This window comes from Aspergillus eucalypticola (assembly GCF_003184535.1).
Source record: "Aspergillus eucalypticola CBS 122712 chromosome Unknown BO83scaffold_33, whole genome shotgun sequence".
NCBI classification, from domain to species: domain Eukaryota; kingdom Fungi; phylum Ascomycota; class Eurotiomycetes; order Eurotiales; family Aspergillaceae; genus Aspergillus; species Aspergillus eucalypticola.
Window position 1 is genome coordinate 63055 of NW_020290307.1, and position 17474 is coordinate 80528.

Consider the following 17474-nt stretch of genomic DNA (forward strand, 5'->3'; position numbering starts at 1 on the left):
GGTCCAAGCCTCCTACTTTCTTCCAGCATAAATTATGATGATAGTAATTTCATTTATTCTGTACCTTGACTTTCTTGTCGTTGCAGTGACAACACGTGCCTCTGCTCATGCCGACCTTAAGATGACATAATCAGGGGCATGTGAAACTAATTAATCACTTAATAGTTAACATTGAATTTGATGCATGACCTGACATCAATAGAGTGTCAAGGGTAGATAGAATGCTCCCTTATAGAAAGTAGATCATGTGCGTAACCACTCTGCTATAGTCACACATACATTAGACAAGGATCAGCAACTTTTTCCTGTTGCTCCCCGGGTCCTTCATTATTGTATTGTATCCCCTGAAACATCAAACAAAGCAGAAACCCATTAGTCATGGTTTACGCCTGAGGTACTCATTGTGGTGTGGTGACTCGTTACTCAGGCAGCCGTGTTAGTAATAACGGTGAAGAGCATTGGGCCAATCACAGTAAAGGAGTAGCAATCGCAGGGCCAGCTCAGCAATGAACAAAGTCAAAGAAATGAAAGGAAACGGGACTGCTGCATGATCACTGGGTCACAGAGGGGCCATTTAGATTGCAACGGACAGTTCCCCAACAACCCCGGCTTCGATCAGGCGTTCATTTGAGACCACAGCAGTGGCGCCACCGTCGTTGTGTAGAAACACCTCCACGCTGATTGGCCCGCCGGGTCCTGGCCCTGGCACCTTTTAACCGACCGCCGGCAGTCTTTCCGCCTCCCAAACAGACTCAACTTCCCGACTCACCATCATTCTTCCACTTTTCCATCATATTCCTTTTCGTTCAGCGACGACACAACAATTAGATTCATGACATTCCAGCTCCTCGTTACTCCTACTGCAGTATAGAGCATTCTCTTCATCAAACACATCACATTCTCCCAACATGTCGCTTTGCAAAGCTGCCATGCCCTCGCCGGTGACATCATCCGCCACGATCCTCACCTGGCTCAGACAGTCCTCCTCCAGACGCTCGACGCAGACCTGCCGTCTCTTCTCCTCATACGGCAATTCTCACCGGTCCTCGAAGCGTGAATTGCAGACTGCCACTGCCTACCGTCCTCACTCGCTGCCCACCTCCTTCCCGCCGCCCCGGAATACGGGCATCTCTGACACTTCCATCGCCGCCGACTTCCCTTCCCTTCGTGAGATGTCCCAGCCTCAGCTTCCCGGCCAGCAGGGCCTGTCCGACCTCAGCCTCCGGGAAAGCGAGGCCCAGAAATCCAATCCTGCGACCGCTCCTGCTGCTGCCGAAAAGACCGCCGCCAAGCCCACAGAGAAGCCCCGGCGCAAGCTGCGTGCCAGGAAGGCCGCGATGAAGCTGACCCCCGTGGCTATTGAGCAGCTTCGCAAACTCCTCTCACAGCCGGACCCTAAGCTGATTCGAGTCGGTGTGAAGAACCGTGGCTGTTCCGGTCTCGCCTACCACCTGGAGTACGTGGAGAAGCCGGGTGCTTTCGACGAAGTAGTAGAGCAAGACGGTGTCAAGGTTCTCATCGACAGCAAGGCATTGTTCAGTATCATCGGTAGCGAGATGGACTGGCAGGAGGACAAGTTGAGCAGGAGATTCGTTTTCCGCAACCCGAATATTAGTAAGCTTCCCTTTGTCCGCGGGAAACCCCAGAAACGGCTGCTAACGTCTTACTTGTGCAGAGGAAGAGTGTGGATGTGGTGAATCCTTCATGGTCTGATTTATGAAACTGAAATTGGCACCTTTCGTATGTTTCGAGATCATAATTATGCGGATTCATGGGTTTTCTCGCGTTTGTGCATTGGCTGGCGTTTACTGGTGGCGGGTTTGGCGGGTTCGGATAATCCCTTCTTTTATTGCTTCATGCTGGACATACATTGATTCCCGGGCAATGAGCCCACTACTGTGCAATATATCTACTTTGTCATATGATCGACGGCACTGCATGTTACCGCAGGCAACATTCGTTGAAGATTCAGCGACACAAGCCGTGATCGATCATTACTTTATTACTACTTTATGTAGGACCATCGTGAATACAACAACAAATTCAAATAACCATATAATCGAAACCTCGAGTAAAAAATATATCCAAATTTAGGAATAAAATCACCGAGCTTACATGCAGCAATGGCCTTTCGGTTTCTTCGGAACTTTAGATAAGATCCGGGGTACTTGAATTGAACTATGTCGGATGGCCTGTCCGATCCCTGCAATACCCCGGCTGCACCTCATCCGATAGTTTATGAAGTGCGCATAACAGAATACATTAAGTCTACTATCTCGACCAACGGCAACTATCACCTCTACCTACTACATTACCTACTTCCACCACAACCATATTACTTCTCACACCCGCCTAACCTATTGATAACACTGACCATCTCCATTCCTAGTGATCATACCTCCACCCACCTACATACAAGCAACCCCCAAACACAATACATCAATTGATCAACCCTTCTAAGACAAGCCTCACCGCACCACCCTCTCCCAAACCCCCTCAACATCCTCATCCGGACTAATATTATCCACGATCCCCAATGCCGTAGTCGGCTTCTTATACCCCAACAACTCCAACATCTTCGGACTCATCTTGGTAACCACACTCCTGGGAATAGCGAGGAACTGATTCTCCTCCGTCCGCAAATGTCCCCTACAGAAGAACAACCCATACATATTCCTCACCGTCCCAGGGAGCGAGTTATGTCCTCCCCCATGGTACGCCGAGGCAAGGAATATCAGCGCTGAGCCGGCTTTCATCTCTAACCCATACCCAACACCACCGACATCAGAAATAATACTCTTCAAGGGGTAAGTAGGGCAGGTAACGTACCAGCAAAACACACCTCCCCCTTCTCATTCCCTTCACCAACCTCCGCCCACCTCTCATCCCCCCACCGATGACTCCCCTTCACAAACATCGTCGCCCCCATCTCCCGACTAACATCACAGCCCGCAATCAAGCACCCAAACTGGCTTACCTGGTCCCACCCCCACTCCCACTCGCGATACTCATGTCGCACATGATGCACATTATCGTCCCGGTGAAGGAGCTGGCGAGGCGCCCCGTACCCGATGTTCATTGCCACGCTAAGGCTGAGTAACGGGTCGAGACGGTTCGGCTCCACGCTGTCTTCTCGGTTGATGCACCATTCGTCCACGAGGATGCGCGTGCGTAGGGCTTCCAAGGTGGGATGCTCCGCGGTGATTCGGGCTATGGTGGGGGATTTGCCTACCAGGCCGGGGATGAGGGTCGTTTGGGAGGGGATGGTGGTGAAGGCGCCGTTGGTTGTGGAGGTGGGGGTGGGTTTCTTGGTGCTGGTGCTGGCGCTGGTCCATGGAGTGAGTTCGGTGTCGATGGCGGTGAGGTCTTCTCTTGGGATGAAGTCGGAGATGATCACGCCGCCATCGCGGGAGAGGATGGCCAGGATGTATTCGATTGGGGTGGTGGAGGGGATCGTGCGGAGATGGGATTTGGGGGTGTAGGTTGCTGGGATGGGGGGTGGGATGGGGAGGGGGAGGCGGGTCATTTTTGGTGGTTGTTGTTATTGTTGCTGTTGTTACTTCGTAGTGGTTTTTTGCAATGTAGATGGCTTTTTTGGCCGGTATGATGATGCTGGTAGTCTCTGTATCCATGAACCATGCCTCGAGGGGCGTGATATACTTCCCCTCTCGGGTCGGGTCGGCTTCGTTGCGGAGATCGGGTGGCTTATCCGATGATAGGGCTGACATGTGTGAATGATAGATGCTGTGGCTGGATCTACTGCACTGGTATGGAGATATCATATAATGGACTGACGGATTAATACAGTGATGGTGTTGTCTGTTTCTGTACTGCCGCTTCGGGTGTAGCTGGGGAATATGACCATTATCAGCCAAGAGTTATGTATTGGGTGTAGTATAGTTGTTATCTAGTGTTGGTGTACTCAGTTGCAGTGCAGATGCTCTGTTACTGCTCTCGATGGAATCAACAACACCCTATATGCGAGTATAAGCCCCACTCATCCTTGAAGCTCCATATACACGACTCAATATACGTAAGTTAATGCCACACATCACAAATCTTCCCCCTCCTGAGCTAGCCAGAAAGGCGGGCTAGCATTGTAATCAATCTGATCCACAATGGCCGCGATATCATAAGACGTCAATCCCAGCTCAGGCAACTCATCCTCTGAGACATTTATATCCCCAGTGATGAACGGTAACTGGGTATTGTCATTTGGCCTATGATCCTGCTCATGCGCATCATCACTCGTCTCTGGAACTAAAGTGGCACGGATGTGATTCGCCGCATTCGCATACCGCTCCTTTAGTCCCTCGAACAAGGTCTCGAGACGAGTCAGATCAGCTTTGCGAATTTCGGCTACGCGGTTCCCCTTGATGATGATTTCATCGAGAATCAGATGTGCTTGTTGGTTGGAGCTTCGCTGTCCGACTAATTCAGGTACAAGGGCGCTGGTTATTGTGAGGTGAATAGCGGCGCCGTACGTGAATTCCAGGTCGAAGGGGAGGAATGATTCTGTGGTGCGGTTAGTAGTTGGTGATTGTTCTTTCTGATTTTGCCCACCGAGAAGGCCCTCGTCCACTAGAGCTTTAAGTGACTGTAGACTTTTGGTCGCTGAGTTGATCCCCGTTGACATCAGTGTTTCCATGAGAGGGACAATCCTGCGGCAGCATTCTAAAGGGAGGCCAAGTTTATCCAGACGCTCCCGTAGAACGGCTAGAAGGAGGGGCCGTGTGGCAACGATGACACACTAGTAGTATGAGTTAGCTCGGATGTTGGTTTGCTCGAAGGCAGACATACCTCGTGATATAGCAGGAGGATATGGCGCATCCCTTTCGACATGGAGTTAACCGGGCCTGCGAATTTGGTATTGATAAAGTCCTCCAACTCCCGAGCTAGATCTGCCATAGTGTTCAAAATAGTCTTCGTTTTCTCAATGAAGGATTCGATGGGCCGTCTCTCAGTCCTGTAAACAGCTATCGTCTATGAGTCGATATCCTCTCGTAATGTTGATTTAGAACCTACTGCCAAGTATTGTGGACAATAGCCGCGATAGCTTCACTCTCAGACTTAGCATAGCGTTCCTCTGGCACGACTGTGTTGGGGAATCAATTAATGCTGTGACATCGCTATCATGCACAATCATGGGTATGCCCAGTGATGACGAAAAATGGCGGTCCATAATGTACAGTGTCCACCACAGATTACGGCAGCGATCAACAGCTGCTGCCCCCAGCTCTTGCTCCGGAAGCTCCGTGTGTAGACCTTCAAGTTGCGCAATCCTGATGGCCTGGCTAGCCTGTACTATGTTAGATTTTCTACCCCGTGCAATTTCAAAAGCAAGCCAGGTTCTTACAAAAAGGTGTCCTGACTCTCGTCGATCAATTGAGTAGAGATACAAAGCTGCTAGAGCCATGACCTCGATGGCCAGAAGGGTATCTCTCCATATAGAACTGTAATCCGGCATCAAAGACATGGCACGAACAAAGTATGCTGCACCTGGCGGGTCTCTCTTCTTAAACTGGTCAAGAAACGCTTTTCCAAAGGACAACACTAGCAAAAACTGGATGAACCACAGCCGACTATCTGTTGCTTTCTTGGTTGCATCGCCGTAGTAGAACTCTTGCATATGCGCTGTGAAGGTCTCCTCGTCCAAGAGCCGGAAAGTCTGGCCCAGATGAAACTTGACTGTGTTGAAAAGATAAAGAGCGTAGTCCATAGACGGGAGACCGCTGATGTCAGGAGCAGCATCAGAAGACGACTTCCACTGTAGAGGATAGATATCTCCATCAAGATAGTAGGGAATATCGTAGGCCACGTCCGGATGCAGCCTTTGAGACATCATCAAAGTAAGACGAGCGGTAAAAGACCAAGTAGATGTTGGAGCCAGCCAGACTAGTCAGGTCAGCCGCATGCGCATAACAACAAGGATTACATCAGAGAGGAGAGTGCCTGGTCTTACTCCATCGGGATAATCGATTATCATGGGTGTTCTTCATCGTCATTGAGGGCAGACCAAATGGACTGGGCCAATTTGCACCTGGAGAACGCGATTCTGAACCGAGAACATCTAACAGAGTAAGACTACAGCGAAGAGACGACAGATTTTGCCCGGTCATATACATACTTTCGACTTCCTCGAATGCAACATCGTGGGTTCGTTTCTTCGTCGTCTCATGCTGCTCTTTAGCCTGTGTCTGCAACTCACGGAGGCACCTGCCGCATTATGAGCATCGTATGATCCATAGCCATCCAATCCTTTGGAAAGGTACCGTTCTGATATCTGAACCCTACGATTTTCCTCGGAAAACCGACAAGGAACAGCCCGTCTCTGACAATTGGCGCATGGTTCGACCCCAGAGCATTTAATCTTGCTCTGACGACAGGCAATACATCTGGATAAGCGGGGTCAACATCGATAAGCTAGTTTCCAGATTACTTTCCAGGTTTCTTACGCGTTCGCCGTTCGTTTCAACTTGCGGGGCTCGGCTTGCATCGTGTAGATCACCCGAGACACCAAGCAGACCCTTAGGCAAGCGAGTAGTCCGCCCACGATGATTGTATCTCAGGACATTTTGACTCTTTTGGACTTGGATAGGAATGAGGGATAATGATAAGCTGGAGGATGAGGGGAAGACGCCGATCACGAGACCGGCTCGGTCTTATCAAACCCCACAGACAATGTCTTTTTTTCTCCAAACTAGTTACCCGTTCGGGAAAGACGCGTATGATTGCTTATCTTCGTCCGTCTTCCTACACTGAATTCTGTCTTCTGATGTTATCGCACAATTGAAGTTTAAACATAAACATGATGCCCAGGTCCAGTAATTTTTGGCCTGGCTTGCGAGGGGGCGCTTACCATGGAATACGAATTGACATAGTCAAGAGCGAATGATTCCAAGAGCATTGTCACGCAAATCTGTTGCATTGCCATGCGACAAATCGTATAGTATCGTCTACTTGTTTCATAGCACATGGAAGTAAATACACATACAGAACATTAAATCAATGTTGATCTCGATAAACATAAGTGCTATACTGGGGAGCAGTACAGCCAATCACACGTCCTCCTCCCTACAAGTATAAATCACGTGCACAACCCCGAAAGACCTCAGACAACAGCCCGGGCCTTATCGGAGGTTATCGCAAGCAAGCCGTGACGTACCGACATCGCTGGCTTCAATCTTCATCTCACACCCTGTACACCTCTCCACAAGACGCATAGACAATGGCATCATCATCCTTTCTAAAATCCCCTCCGCCCCTCGACCTCCCACCCTCGACCTCAACCTCCAACCCCCTTTACGTGACCATCCGCTTCTCCGCCTCCATCCCCGACCTCCCCCTCGACATCTTTTCCCCCGAAACCACCACCTCCGCGGGCCTAAAACAACTCATCCGCACACGTCTTCCCCCTAACCTCTCCTCTCACCGTCTCCGCCTCATTCACGCTGGTCGTGGTCTTGAAGACAAGACCCCTCTCTCCGTATCCCTCAAACTCCCTCCCACACCCACACGCTCCCCGCGACCACCAACAACCTCCCCACCCAACGACACCACCTCAGACCCGGCCTCCGATCCCAACCGCAAAGGCAAAGCCCCTGTCCGCGACCATCCCCGTCTTTACATCCACTGCTCCATCGGCGATATCGTTCTCTCAGCGGCCGATCTTGCCGCGGAAGCGTCGATCGCATCTACACTCCACGACGACGAAGAACAATCACCATCAGATAATCATCATGAAGACGGTAGTGCCAGAGGACACCGACAGAAAGATGTAGATAGTGGCGGTGATGCTAGTACTACGACGCCCGCGCCGCGGGGTTTCGACCGGTTACTCTCGGCAGGGTTTACACCCGCGGAGGTGGCAGGCCTCCGGTCGCAGTTTCTAGCGGTACAGTCGGTGTCGCATACCCCGGATACGATGCCGTCGGGGGCGGAGTTGCGGGAGTTGGAGGACCGGTGGATGGATGAGGGGTCGACGGCGGCTATGGCGGCTGGGGGAGGGGGCGGGGATGGTGGGGTGGTGTCGTTTGCGGAGGATGATGGGGGTTTGGGGCTGGGTCGAGGGGCGCGATGGATGATATGCTTTGGGGGGCGGTGATGGGGTTCTTTTGGCCGGTTGGGTGTGCCATGTGGTTGAGGAGGGAGGAGGGGGTTTGGAGTTGGAGGAAGGGGTTGGCGGTTTTTGTTGGGGTCGTGGTTAATATTGCTTTTGGGGCCATGAGGATTATGAATTAGTGTTTTTATGTTTGGTTTCTTTTTTCCATGTATTATACCCTTGGTTGTTGTTTTTTTCTTCTAAGTTTTCTAGACATCATAAGGCTTGGCTTGTCGACGAAACTGTGCGAGGTACTAGAACATGTAACATGGCGCCTGATTAAAGCTGATGGGTTGCTATCATACAACATTGCGTGATGTGTCTGCGACTGCAGACTTGAAGGTGTCGTTAAGAGGGAAATAAAATGAAAGAGAGGCCACCGGTAATAACGCCTTCCAAACCCACGCTCAATGGAACTTGCTGTAGATAACAGCGAAAATCAACAAGATCAAGACTGTGATAATTGCGATTGTGATCAACCGATTCGTAGCCATCCTAGAAGACAGTAAGCATTTGGGCACCAAGCGGCTGTGACAAGCAGCAAAGCAAATGTCCTTGTGTATTAGGGGGACAGTACCTACGGGCCATGCCCCTTAGTGTCTTGATACTGGTGTCCACATATCCTTCGCTCTCGAGCAGTCGACCCCGCGCATTCATAATCGTCTCGCGCTGCTGGTTCAAGTCGGCCAAGGTGTTGCGACCAATATCCTCCGTTTCGAGGGCGATGCGCTGACTCTCCTGGAGCCGGGCAGAACTGCGCTCCAACCGCTCCGTACCAGACAGGAGCTGTTGTCTTTGTTCCAGATGTTCGTCCTGCGGATCATCTGTGTAGCGGTCGCCGAAGAGCGCCTTGCGGTCATCGGAGAGAGATCTCAACTTGCGCTTTGCCTCGTCGATATCGGTAGCGTAGTTGCGAACGCGCGTGTTGATCTTCGATCGTGCTGCTGAAGGGATGTTCTGTTTCTCCATGCGCATTTGATCTAGCTGTTTTCCTGCTTGTTAGTGGAAAGTGACGCGGGGCGCGCTTTTCGACAAGTCTGTCGAACATACCAATTCCGTGGCTTCATCCAGGGCTCTCTCGGCTTGCCTGATTGCTGACTTGCGTTGTTCACCGCTAGACTCGGCGATCTGGTCCAACTTCTGATTCAAATCAGCTTGTACCAGCTTTAGCTCGGTCTCGTAGCTGCTGAAGAGCTCCGAGCCGGCGTCGGTGTCCAACGGGTTCGACATTATGATATTATATGGGGAGTTTGCGTAGGTTGAAGAGTCTTTGGTTATGTTGCACAGCCGATCGAGACCGAATTAATCAGTGGATAGGGGTTGCGGATCCAAGTAAGTGGAGAGAGTAGTACGGAGTAGCCACCTTATCTTCCGTGGTGGCTGGCGGCGCCCGTGCTGCTCCGGGAAAGAGATTGGGACAATCAACGGAGTGAATGACACGGTCTATGAGAGAATGAACCAGAATCAGCTCGAAAAACAAAACCAGTATATCCGAAGGACAGACGGAGATGCAGCTGGATGGAAAGCAGATAGGATAGGCAGATGCATGGAGAGAGACAACTGGCTGGCCTGCGGCGATGACAGGAACGGCGACGGCCACACGTGATCGGCGGCCGAGGCAGAGGGATCCGGCTGACGTCGTCGGGGCTCAACGGCCGTTAAACCAGACTAACTTATTAGTCTAATTGTTGCATCGCATCTGGCGCCAAGTTCGACCAACAGATCCATTGTATGGATTCCATTCATCGTGCCGTTGAATGCCCCTCCCCCAATCCAGGGTCCCAGCGCTCACCCTCGCTTGTGGGAGGCTAACATTATGGTTGGCTTGTTCCTTTCCATTCCTTCGAGGAGAATGGTCCCCTGACTCGTGGTCAATTAACTTCTCTAGGATTCGCCCCCCTCATTATTTCCGTCTCAGATCGGTGGAGCTTCCTCCTCGACTCATATAATGGCCGTATTTCCTTAGGCCCCCCTCACTAGTGACAAGTCACATATATACCCCAGTTTACGGTTGGGCTCTCTTTTTGGTAGATCTGCCTTAATCTCAAGGAACATTCATTCCATGCATACTTCGACTGAGTCGCCCTAGCTGTGTCTGTCATCTGATGCGATCACATTTGGCCGCCACATGAGGACCAGAGCGCGTAGCAGGTTGGGATCTGAGCGCACATGGTTGTCTTGATAAACCTGTCGTCACCCTGTCTTCGATCTTTCTCTGAGACTGCTCTGCTACCTTACCACTCCAATGTTCCCTATCCCAGTATCTCCGGATAGGGCAAGGAGTACTATACAATCTTTCTAAGCTGTCTACTAGACACTGAGCCTGGTCTTGAATCAGCATCCCAGCGCGCCAAGTTCGTGCCGATAAATTCTTTTCATTCTCTCAGGTTGGCCTGCTCTATGGCAAGGTTAGCCGCTGACAGCTGTTGTTTTCATGCCGCCCTTTCAGCCTGAGCGGGTTGCTGTTATAGGGGGCGGTTGTACGGGTATCACGACCTTCTGGGCGTTGCAAAATTCCGCCCATGATGTTCATTTATTTGAAGCCTCAGACTCTCTTGGTGGGCGCGTAAATGCCCTGCCCTTTGAGCATAATGGTCAGCGAGTTGATGTGAATACAAGTTCTCCCAATTTCAATGCCGGGGCTTCTCGTTAGTGGCAACTTCCCAGCCCATATCTTTCTTGACTAATGCACATCTTCAGCAAACCTCGTTTCGTTGTTAGACTACCTTGGGATAACCAGTGTCAAGGCTCCGTTCTCCTTTGGGGCTACGGATGGGATTGACAGTTTTCAATGGTGTGGTAGCATACTGAAAAGCATTCTTCTTCGTCCATGGACACTTTGCAACTTAGAAACCTATCGCATACTGTGCGATGCTATTTGGCTGAAATACATGGCCGTGGATGTACTCGATCCCGGCTTTGAGGCTTGTAAACCCACGGATCCCCAGTCGTTATCCTCGCATGAGTACCTCGCAGGCGAAGAGTACTCCAATACCTTTATCGAGAACTACCTAGCCCCACTGCTGTCCATTCTGTGGAGCACGAATGCGGGGAAGTTCCTGCCACGGGTTCCTGCGAAAGCCCTCGTCCAGGCCCTGTATCATCACCAGCTGCTGAAACCCCGTCAAGCCTTGCCAAACTGGCGTCGCATCGGACCAGGGGTGAACCAGTTCATCCAGACCATGACCAAAAGCTTTCCCTCCTCGAAAGTTCATCTCAAGACTAGAGTAACAGAGATTGTTCAATATGGAAAGAAGTTCGGTATCATGACATCTGCAGGCGAAGAACTGTTTTTCAACCATATAGTCTTCGCCGTGAACGGCCAGGAGACTATCAAGATACTGGGATCGCTCGCAGATGAGCAAGAAAAGGGGATCATCCGAAGTTTAGGCTCAACCAGAAACATCTCTGTTTTACATTCTGACCCTCTTGTGCGTCCCATCTACTTCCCTTATATATGCCCTGCTAACCTCACAAACCAGCTCATGCCCAACGTCGAAGACCCCGGCCCCGCCTGCAACTACATCCTAGGCCCCAGCAACCCAGACTGGCAAACCCAACCAAGCAACACTACCACCACCACCACCACATTCCACATTTCCAGTCTCAGCTACATCGCCAACTTCCTCGACAGCATCCCACCCCACCTCTTCGGCCCCATATACATCACCCTAAACCCCTTCACCCCACCGCACCCAAGCCACGTGCAAGGTGTATGGGAGTTCACCGATCCGGAGCCAAGTACCCAGACCCTGATAGCACAACATCATCTCCCCACCATCCAAAGCAAACGTGGACTAAGTTACGGTTTCTGCTGGACAGGACGCGGACACCTAGAAGATGCCATCACGGCTGGTCTCAGGATCGCCATCCAGGATTTAGGCGCCGAGGCCCCGTTCCACGTGCAATTTCACCAGGATCCCTTGGAGGCGGCTGCATCAGGGCCTCCTCCGAGCCTCGGCTTGAGAGATAATGTGATCCGGACGATTATTCGCCTGCTTCATGTTTATTTTCTTATTCTGAGATTTTTTTTGGTTCTCTTGAGGGCTTTGCCGGGCGCCGCTGGGAAGGCGAAGATGAGGTTTAGACCGGTGTGCAATGCTGCCACTAGTGGTAAAAAGTGGTCTTGATGATGTTTTCATTCTTATTCTTCAGTTTCTTTTTTAGAGGGAAGAGCCTTGGGACGTTATATGACAATTACTAGACAAGAAATATTACGAACTTGTTTCTGGAGGTTGAAAATAGAATCCCTAATACTAGTAGTTGACATTAACGTAAAATAGCTCATTCGTAACAGAAAAAGCAATGGCTCTTCCCGGTTTAGTTAGGAAAATATAATAAAAACCTGCAGACATGGTATACATATTGCTTTCTTGTATGTGTTTGTTTCTTTCGGTTGTTTTCTCTTCACACCCCGTCTTGCCTGTTCTCCAAAAATCCAGCCAAGTGGTGAGCCACGTTCCCCTTATTTGAGATACTTCTCACTATCCTGGTTCACGATCGTGGCGCTCCTCCGCGCATCAAGGAACAGGTCTTCGCACTCTGCCACGTCGGCTTCCTCGATGCCGCCTGGGCGTCCATTTACCTTGGCGAGGATGCTAGCTGGGGTAAGTAATTGCAGGGCATACCGCAAGCTGACCTTGCTGCCGTGCTCGGAGACCTTGTCCAGGGCGGGGTCGGTGATGCTGAGGCCTTCCGTCTTGGCGCGCAGGCGAATGATGGTCTTGATCTCATCGGGAGAGTAAGGGTGGGTGGGGATGATGAGGAGACGGGCGAGAAGGTCGGGAGGGATGCCGTGGGCGGCGGAGATGTCGTCGGTGCCGCGGATGACGGTATTTCCGCGGTTAGAGGCAAGGATGACAATGGGGGAGATAGAGGACTCAAGGGCCCGGTTGAGGTATGTGAAGCATTCAATGTCGAGCATGTGAACCTAGGAGTGGGGTAAGCAAACGAATGTGAGGTAAGGCAGGGAAGGGCTAGGATGATTTACCTCGTCGATGAAGAGGACACCGGGAACGAGCTCCGCGACACCCTGGTCGATGTAGCGGTTGACGACCTTGTTGATCTCCTGGCGCAACTTCTCCGTAATCTCGGTCTTCTTGGGCTTCATGAGCTGGCCCATCATGCTCATCACATCCTGTCCACCCTGGGGCCGAGCATTGGCCATGTCCAGATCGTGCAGTGTCACATCCTGAACGATTTCCTTCTTTTTGTGGACCTCTCCCTTCGGTACGGGCACGTATTCCTCAGCTTCAAGATCGAACTCGGTGGCGTAGGCGTCGGAGCGTCCGACACGCTTGCAGGCTCCAGTATTCGCTTCGATGTAGATGACGTCTCCCACGGTGACACGCTCCTTCTGGATGGCTTCGTAGATGCTAGGGTCCAGGCGCAGCTTCTTGGTACCCTTGGCGGACTTCAGACCGATGATGAGATGGCTGATCGTGCGTCCGTATCCTCCCAGAGGGTTCTCCGTCTCTTCGGGGGTGAGTTCCGTCACTTCACCTTCGTATACTTCCTTCGTTTCGCGAACACGGAGACCTATCGATGCATTAGAGTCTATTGGGTTGTTCGCGTCAGAATGGCATAGATCGCGTACCGATTGCCCTCCGGAAGTTCTCCATGAGCGCCTCTGTTTTCTTGACCTCAGCCGAATAAATCTCACTGCCAACGATCGGACAGAACGGGACTTTGGTTCCCAGCTCCTGCGACACGGCGAGGGCCAGGGCAGTCTTTCCAGTTCCGGGTCCACCAGCCAGGAGGACAGCCCGACCGGCCATCTTCTTCGCCTTGATCAAGTCAACAACGACACCGCATGCCTGTTATGTCAATCCCTCAGGTTAGTACAAAGCTCATGGGCCTGGAAAACGAGGGTTCTGGGCGGCAATGTTGTCGCGTACCTCACGGGCAGTTGCCTGTCCAACAAAACCGTCTCCTGAAGCCTCTGCAGTGCCATCTTGTCGTAGACCAAGACCCTTGATATGCGTGTGGGCTGCGGTTCTGTTCTCGCGCGAGTTGCCCTTCACTTCACTAATTTGGACCATGGTGAAGGGATTGCGACCTCACTCGGAAGCCACAGATATGCGATCGTGGTGGGATAGAAAGGTTCGGTAAGGAGGAAGGCACAGGAGAAGTAGGAAGAGCTGACAGGATCAGAGAAAGCTAGAGACGATGAAAGGGAAGTTGAGTCTGGATGCAGCTGCTTCTGGCCGAAATTCAAGCGCAGCTGGGGAGGATCGATCAATGATAGCCGGCCGTGGCCAAGGCGGTCAGCCGCGACCCCCAAATTCTTTCACCATCCGGTGCTTGGACGGTCCACGCCTATCTCCAACTATCTCGTCCGCTGTTGCTGTGCTCTGCCGGCACCTGTTCTTCTTCTTCTCGGCCAATTCCCTGTCATGGTCGACTGCCTCTCGACCTTTTGATCTACACAATGGCGGGTTTACAGACTCGTTCGACCATGTCCCTTCCGTTCTCCCTCTCTGCGGCTTTTCGCAACCTTTCCCTCACGACCTCCAAACGTTCCTTCTCCACGACATTGGCGGCACAGAAGACGAAACAATTGCCGGATTACATCCCTCCTTACCCCTACGGCCCGAACTATGTCTTCAAGCAATCCAACTCCGGTCTCTACGGAGGCGCGATGATCCAATTCGGAAACAAGATCTCACAAGGCCGCAACGAGGGCAAGACCCGCCGATTCTGGAAGCCCAACGTTCGTCGGAAGAAGCTCTACAGCGAAGCACTCGAAAAGGATCTCTTCATCAAGGTCACGCGCAAGGCGCTGCGCACGATCCGGAAGGCCGGTGGCCTCGACAACTACCTTCTGAGCGACCGCCCGGGCCGCATCAGGGAGATGGGTATCTTTGGATGGGAGTTGCGGTGGCAGATCATGCAGACGCCGAAGATTCAAGAGAGATTCCGGGAGGAGCGGAAAAAGCTTGGTATGCCCGAACCTCCTACGTTCGAGGAATGGGTGAAGCAGAAGGAGGACGAGATCAAGGCGCAGGTGGAGGCGGAGACGAATATTAAGGAGATCACGAAGCCAACGTACAACGAGAAACAATACTAGAGACCTACAGGGCAAGTCTCTAGCAAAGTCGATTTGGGACGGTCAATCTCGATTGATTATCTGGTGACCAACGGATGGGCGTCTGTTGTATTATTATTTCTTTGGTCATGGTCGACAGCGTCTGCATACCGCTTTCATACTATATCTCGGATGGTGAAAAAGACGACTGTACAGCTGCTATTTAGATCTTGCATGGACTGCTTGGATTTGCGTGATTCGCTCTTCAGTGTATTTATATGTTACCAATGCGATTTGGATTAATTGACCTTGGTGTGCACATGGCGTTGAAGGGACTAATGCAGACATACTACTTGCAGATTAGCCCTCGACGTGGTAAAGTTACATGGACCAATAACCGTCTTCATATATACACTGATCTAACACCGCGCAGAAGGCTACCAGTGGCCCTGGAAGCTACTTTGTAGTTTGGGATGCAATACATCAGCAGGAATATGTGCGGGATCTCATATGCCCAGATGGGAAGACACCGTATCTATACATAGACATTAAACAACCACAACCTTACTTCATAATGAGCCAACCATTAATAATCATCGTCGCTGGCCTTGGAATGTCTCAATTAATAGCCAATCTGCAAGGTCATCGGCTTTGTCCCTGGAATGCTACGATCTTTCGGACCAACAAAGATCCGCGGGCGCATTTCCGGATCCGGCAGAGGAGCCCGTGAAGCCGGATCAGTTACAAGCGATTGATGCTGCCTCCGCTCCAAGCTCATACTACGTGCTAGAATGTCCTGATCTATCGGAGCTGCAATTGACTATCTTTACATCCTTTACAGTCGCCCAGCATCTACTCGCTGGGGACAAATACACCCATCATGCAGTTCGCCCTGCCTCCGCGGAGGACTCCGATAACCCCTCCGTACGCTCGCTCGTCGCGAATCTCACTCCAGCGCAGGAAACAGCTCAAAGCAGTCGCCATCCTGGGCTTTTCCCTGCTCGCCGTCTTCTTCCTTCTCTCCCAGTTCTTCTACACAAGTACAGGGGCCCCCGCCGTACCAGCAGGGACATCCAGCATCGTCGTCGTCACCGTTCTAGACCGGACGGCTTGGAGTAACGAATACATTCAGAAGATCGTCAAGAACAGAGAGGACTATGCTAAGCGACATGGTAAGGCGACAATAACCCCAGTCACTTCCCTCGTGTTGAGTAACTTCAAATGTCTTATAATTGCAATCCAGGCTATACGAACTTCTTCGCCAACGTGTCCGACTATGAAACTGTCCTCGATAACGCCCCGAAGTCCTGGGCCGTCCTCCCAGCCCTCCGTCACGCGATGGCCTCAAACCCCTACTCGAAGTACTTCTTCCACCTAGACGCTCATGCTCTAATAATGAACCCGAGCAAATCACTTGAATCGCACGTCCTCGACAGCGATCGTCTCGAATCCCTCATGCTCAAGGACGTCTCCGTCGTACCTCCCGATAGCATCATCAAGACATTCTCGCATCTACAGCCCCAAGATGTCGATCTCATTATGACCACCGATGCGGAGGATTTGAGCTCCGGTAGCTTCCTCCTTCGACAGGGCGACTTTGCCAAATACTTCCTCGACTTCTGGTTCGACCCTCTGTACATTAGCTATAACTTTGCGAAGGCCGAGACCCACGTTCTGGTAAGTGAGGTGGCAGATTACGTTTCTTCCATCCCTAAACTTTCATTATGCACCGTATACCTCTAATATGATGCTCGCTTTATCAAATTCTGTTCCTTTCTTTTTTTCTTTTTTTTTTCTTTTGCTTTTTATTTGCTTTTTTACCCGTGTCACCAGACTAAGTAACTAACCCACGTCATCAGGATCACATTGTGCAATGGCACCCGACCATCTTGGCCAGATTGGCACTGGTTCCACAGCGGACCATCAATTCCTACAGCAAGGATTCGAACGGAGCTTCTGTGGACGGCGTCTATAAGGATGGTGACTTCGTCATTCGGTTCCTTGGCTGTGACACCGACACGAAGCGGAGTTGCGAGAAGGAAATGGAGCCGTATTATCGGCTTTGGGCAGGGAAGATGAAGAACGAGTAACCTCGTTCTTCTCTCTTTCTTTCTCTCTTCTGTCTTCTTATATTCGCTTTTTTAAATGTAACGTCCACCTTATCTTTTGGGGGGAGTTTGGGTATGGTTTTGATTTTCCATTGGTGTTGGGAGTTCTATTTGATCAAATTGTCCTTCGGACCTCTGGTGCTGTGATATTAATCCCATAGAGAAGCGAGCGCATTCATTCCGATGCTACATGAGTTACCTACTACTCCATACCTCGCAATCCAATAGCATTATTGCT

At 51.2% G+C, this 17474-nt stretch overlaps 9 protein-coding genes across 9 annotated transcripts; 5 read left to right on the forward strand and 4 right to left on the reverse strand.

The window, feature by feature from the left end:
* The first annotated feature begins 753 nt into the window (after positions 1-753).
* isa1 (Fe-binding Fe/S cluster assembly protein ISA1) lies at positions 754-1830 on the forward strand. The gene is made up of 2 exons (XM_025532184.1): positions 754-1614; positions 1676-1830. The coding sequence occupies exons 1-2, from the start codon at positions 930-932 to the stop codon at positions 1711-1713; spliced, it is 723 nt and encodes a 240-aa protein (XP_025383521.1). The 5' UTR covers positions 754-929; the 3' UTR covers positions 1714-1830.
* Positions 1831-2309: 479 nt separating this feature from the next.
* BO83DRAFT_369873 (phytanoyl-CoA dioxygenase family protein) lies at positions 2310-3555 on the reverse strand. The gene is made up of 2 exons (XM_025529880.1): positions 2830-3555; positions 2310-2758 (listed from the first exon to the last, which is right to left on the reverse strand). Exons 1-2 carry the CDS (start codon positions 3524-3526, stop codon positions 2469-2471), a joined length of 987 nt encoding a protein of 328 aa, XP_025383522.1. The 5' UTR covers positions 3527-3555; the 3' UTR covers positions 2310-2468.
* A 319-nt stretch (positions 3556-3874) lies between these two features.
* Positions 3875-6569, reverse strand: BO83DRAFT_369876 (Zn(II)2Cys6 transcription factor). Its single transcript, XM_025529881.1, has 9 exons — positions 6456-6569; positions 6273-6395; positions 6128-6216; positions 5963-6070; positions 5357-5895; positions 5026-5299; positions 4801-4976; positions 4564-4750; positions 3875-4515 (listed from the first exon to the last, which is right to left on the reverse strand). Exons 1-9 carry the CDS (start codon positions 6494-6496, stop codon positions 4052-4054), a joined length of 2001 nt encoding a protein of 666 aa, XP_025383523.1. The 5' UTR covers positions 6497-6569; the 3' UTR covers positions 3875-4051.
* Positions 6570-6991: 422 nt separating this feature from the next.
* On the forward strand, positions 6992-8419 carry BO83DRAFT_455834 (DSC3 family protein). Its single transcript, XM_025537046.1, has one exon. The coding sequence runs from the start codon at positions 7229-7231 to the stop codon at positions 8102-8104; it is 876 nt and encodes a 291-aa protein (XP_025383524.1). The 5' UTR covers positions 6992-7228; the 3' UTR covers positions 8105-8419.
* BO83DRAFT_382223 (v-SNARE protein VTI1) lies at positions 8281-9817 on the reverse strand. The gene is made up of 3 exons (XM_025532185.1): positions 9152-9817; positions 8679-9085; positions 8281-8596 (listed from the first exon to the last, which is right to left on the reverse strand). The coding sequence occupies exons 1-3, from the start codon at positions 9329-9331 to the stop codon at positions 8509-8511; spliced, it is 675 nt and encodes a 224-aa protein (XP_025383525.1). The 5' UTR covers positions 9332-9817; the 3' UTR covers positions 8281-8508.
* A 718-nt stretch (positions 9818-10535) lies between these two features.
* Positions 10536-12231, forward strand: BO83DRAFT_323132 (uncharacterized protein; the record flags this gene model as incomplete). The annotated part of the gene is made up of 3 exons (XM_025527920.1): positions 10536-10749; positions 10802-11532; positions 11584-12231. 3 exons carry the CDS (start codon positions 10536-10538, stop codon positions 12229-12231), a joined length of 1593 nt encoding a protein of 530 aa, XP_025383526.1.
* A 111-nt stretch (positions 12232-12342) lies between these two features.
* Positions 12343-14291, reverse strand: rvb1 (RuvB family ATP-dependent DNA helicase pontin). The gene is made up of 4 exons (XM_025528797.1): positions 13999-14291; positions 13698-13917; positions 13092-13639; positions 12343-13031 (listed from the first exon to the last, which is right to left on the reverse strand). Exons 1-4 carry the CDS (start codon positions 14140-14142, stop codon positions 12567-12569), a joined length of 1377 nt encoding a protein of 458 aa, XP_025383527.1. The 5' UTR covers positions 14143-14291; the 3' UTR covers positions 12343-12566.
* Positions 14292-14415: 124 nt separating this feature from the next.
* BO83DRAFT_382227 (mitochondrial 54S ribosomal protein bL28m) lies at positions 14416-15451 on the forward strand. Its single transcript, XM_025532186.1, has one exon. It carries the CDS (start codon positions 14532-14534, stop codon positions 15168-15170), a length of 639 nt encoding a protein of 212 aa, XP_025383528.1. The 5' UTR covers positions 14416-14531; the 3' UTR covers positions 15171-15451.
* Positions 15452-15884: 433 nt separating this feature from the next.
* On the forward strand, positions 15885-17462 carry BO83DRAFT_382228 (putative alpha-1,6-mannosyltransferase subunit). The gene is made up of 3 exons (XM_025532187.1): positions 15885-16300; positions 16372-16805; positions 16988-17462. The coding sequence occupies exons 1-3, from the start codon at positions 16009-16011 to the stop codon at positions 17216-17218; spliced, it is 957 nt and encodes a 318-aa protein (XP_025383529.1). The 5' UTR covers positions 15885-16008; the 3' UTR covers positions 17219-17462.
* The last annotated feature ends 12 nt before the right edge of the window (positions 17463-17474 follow it).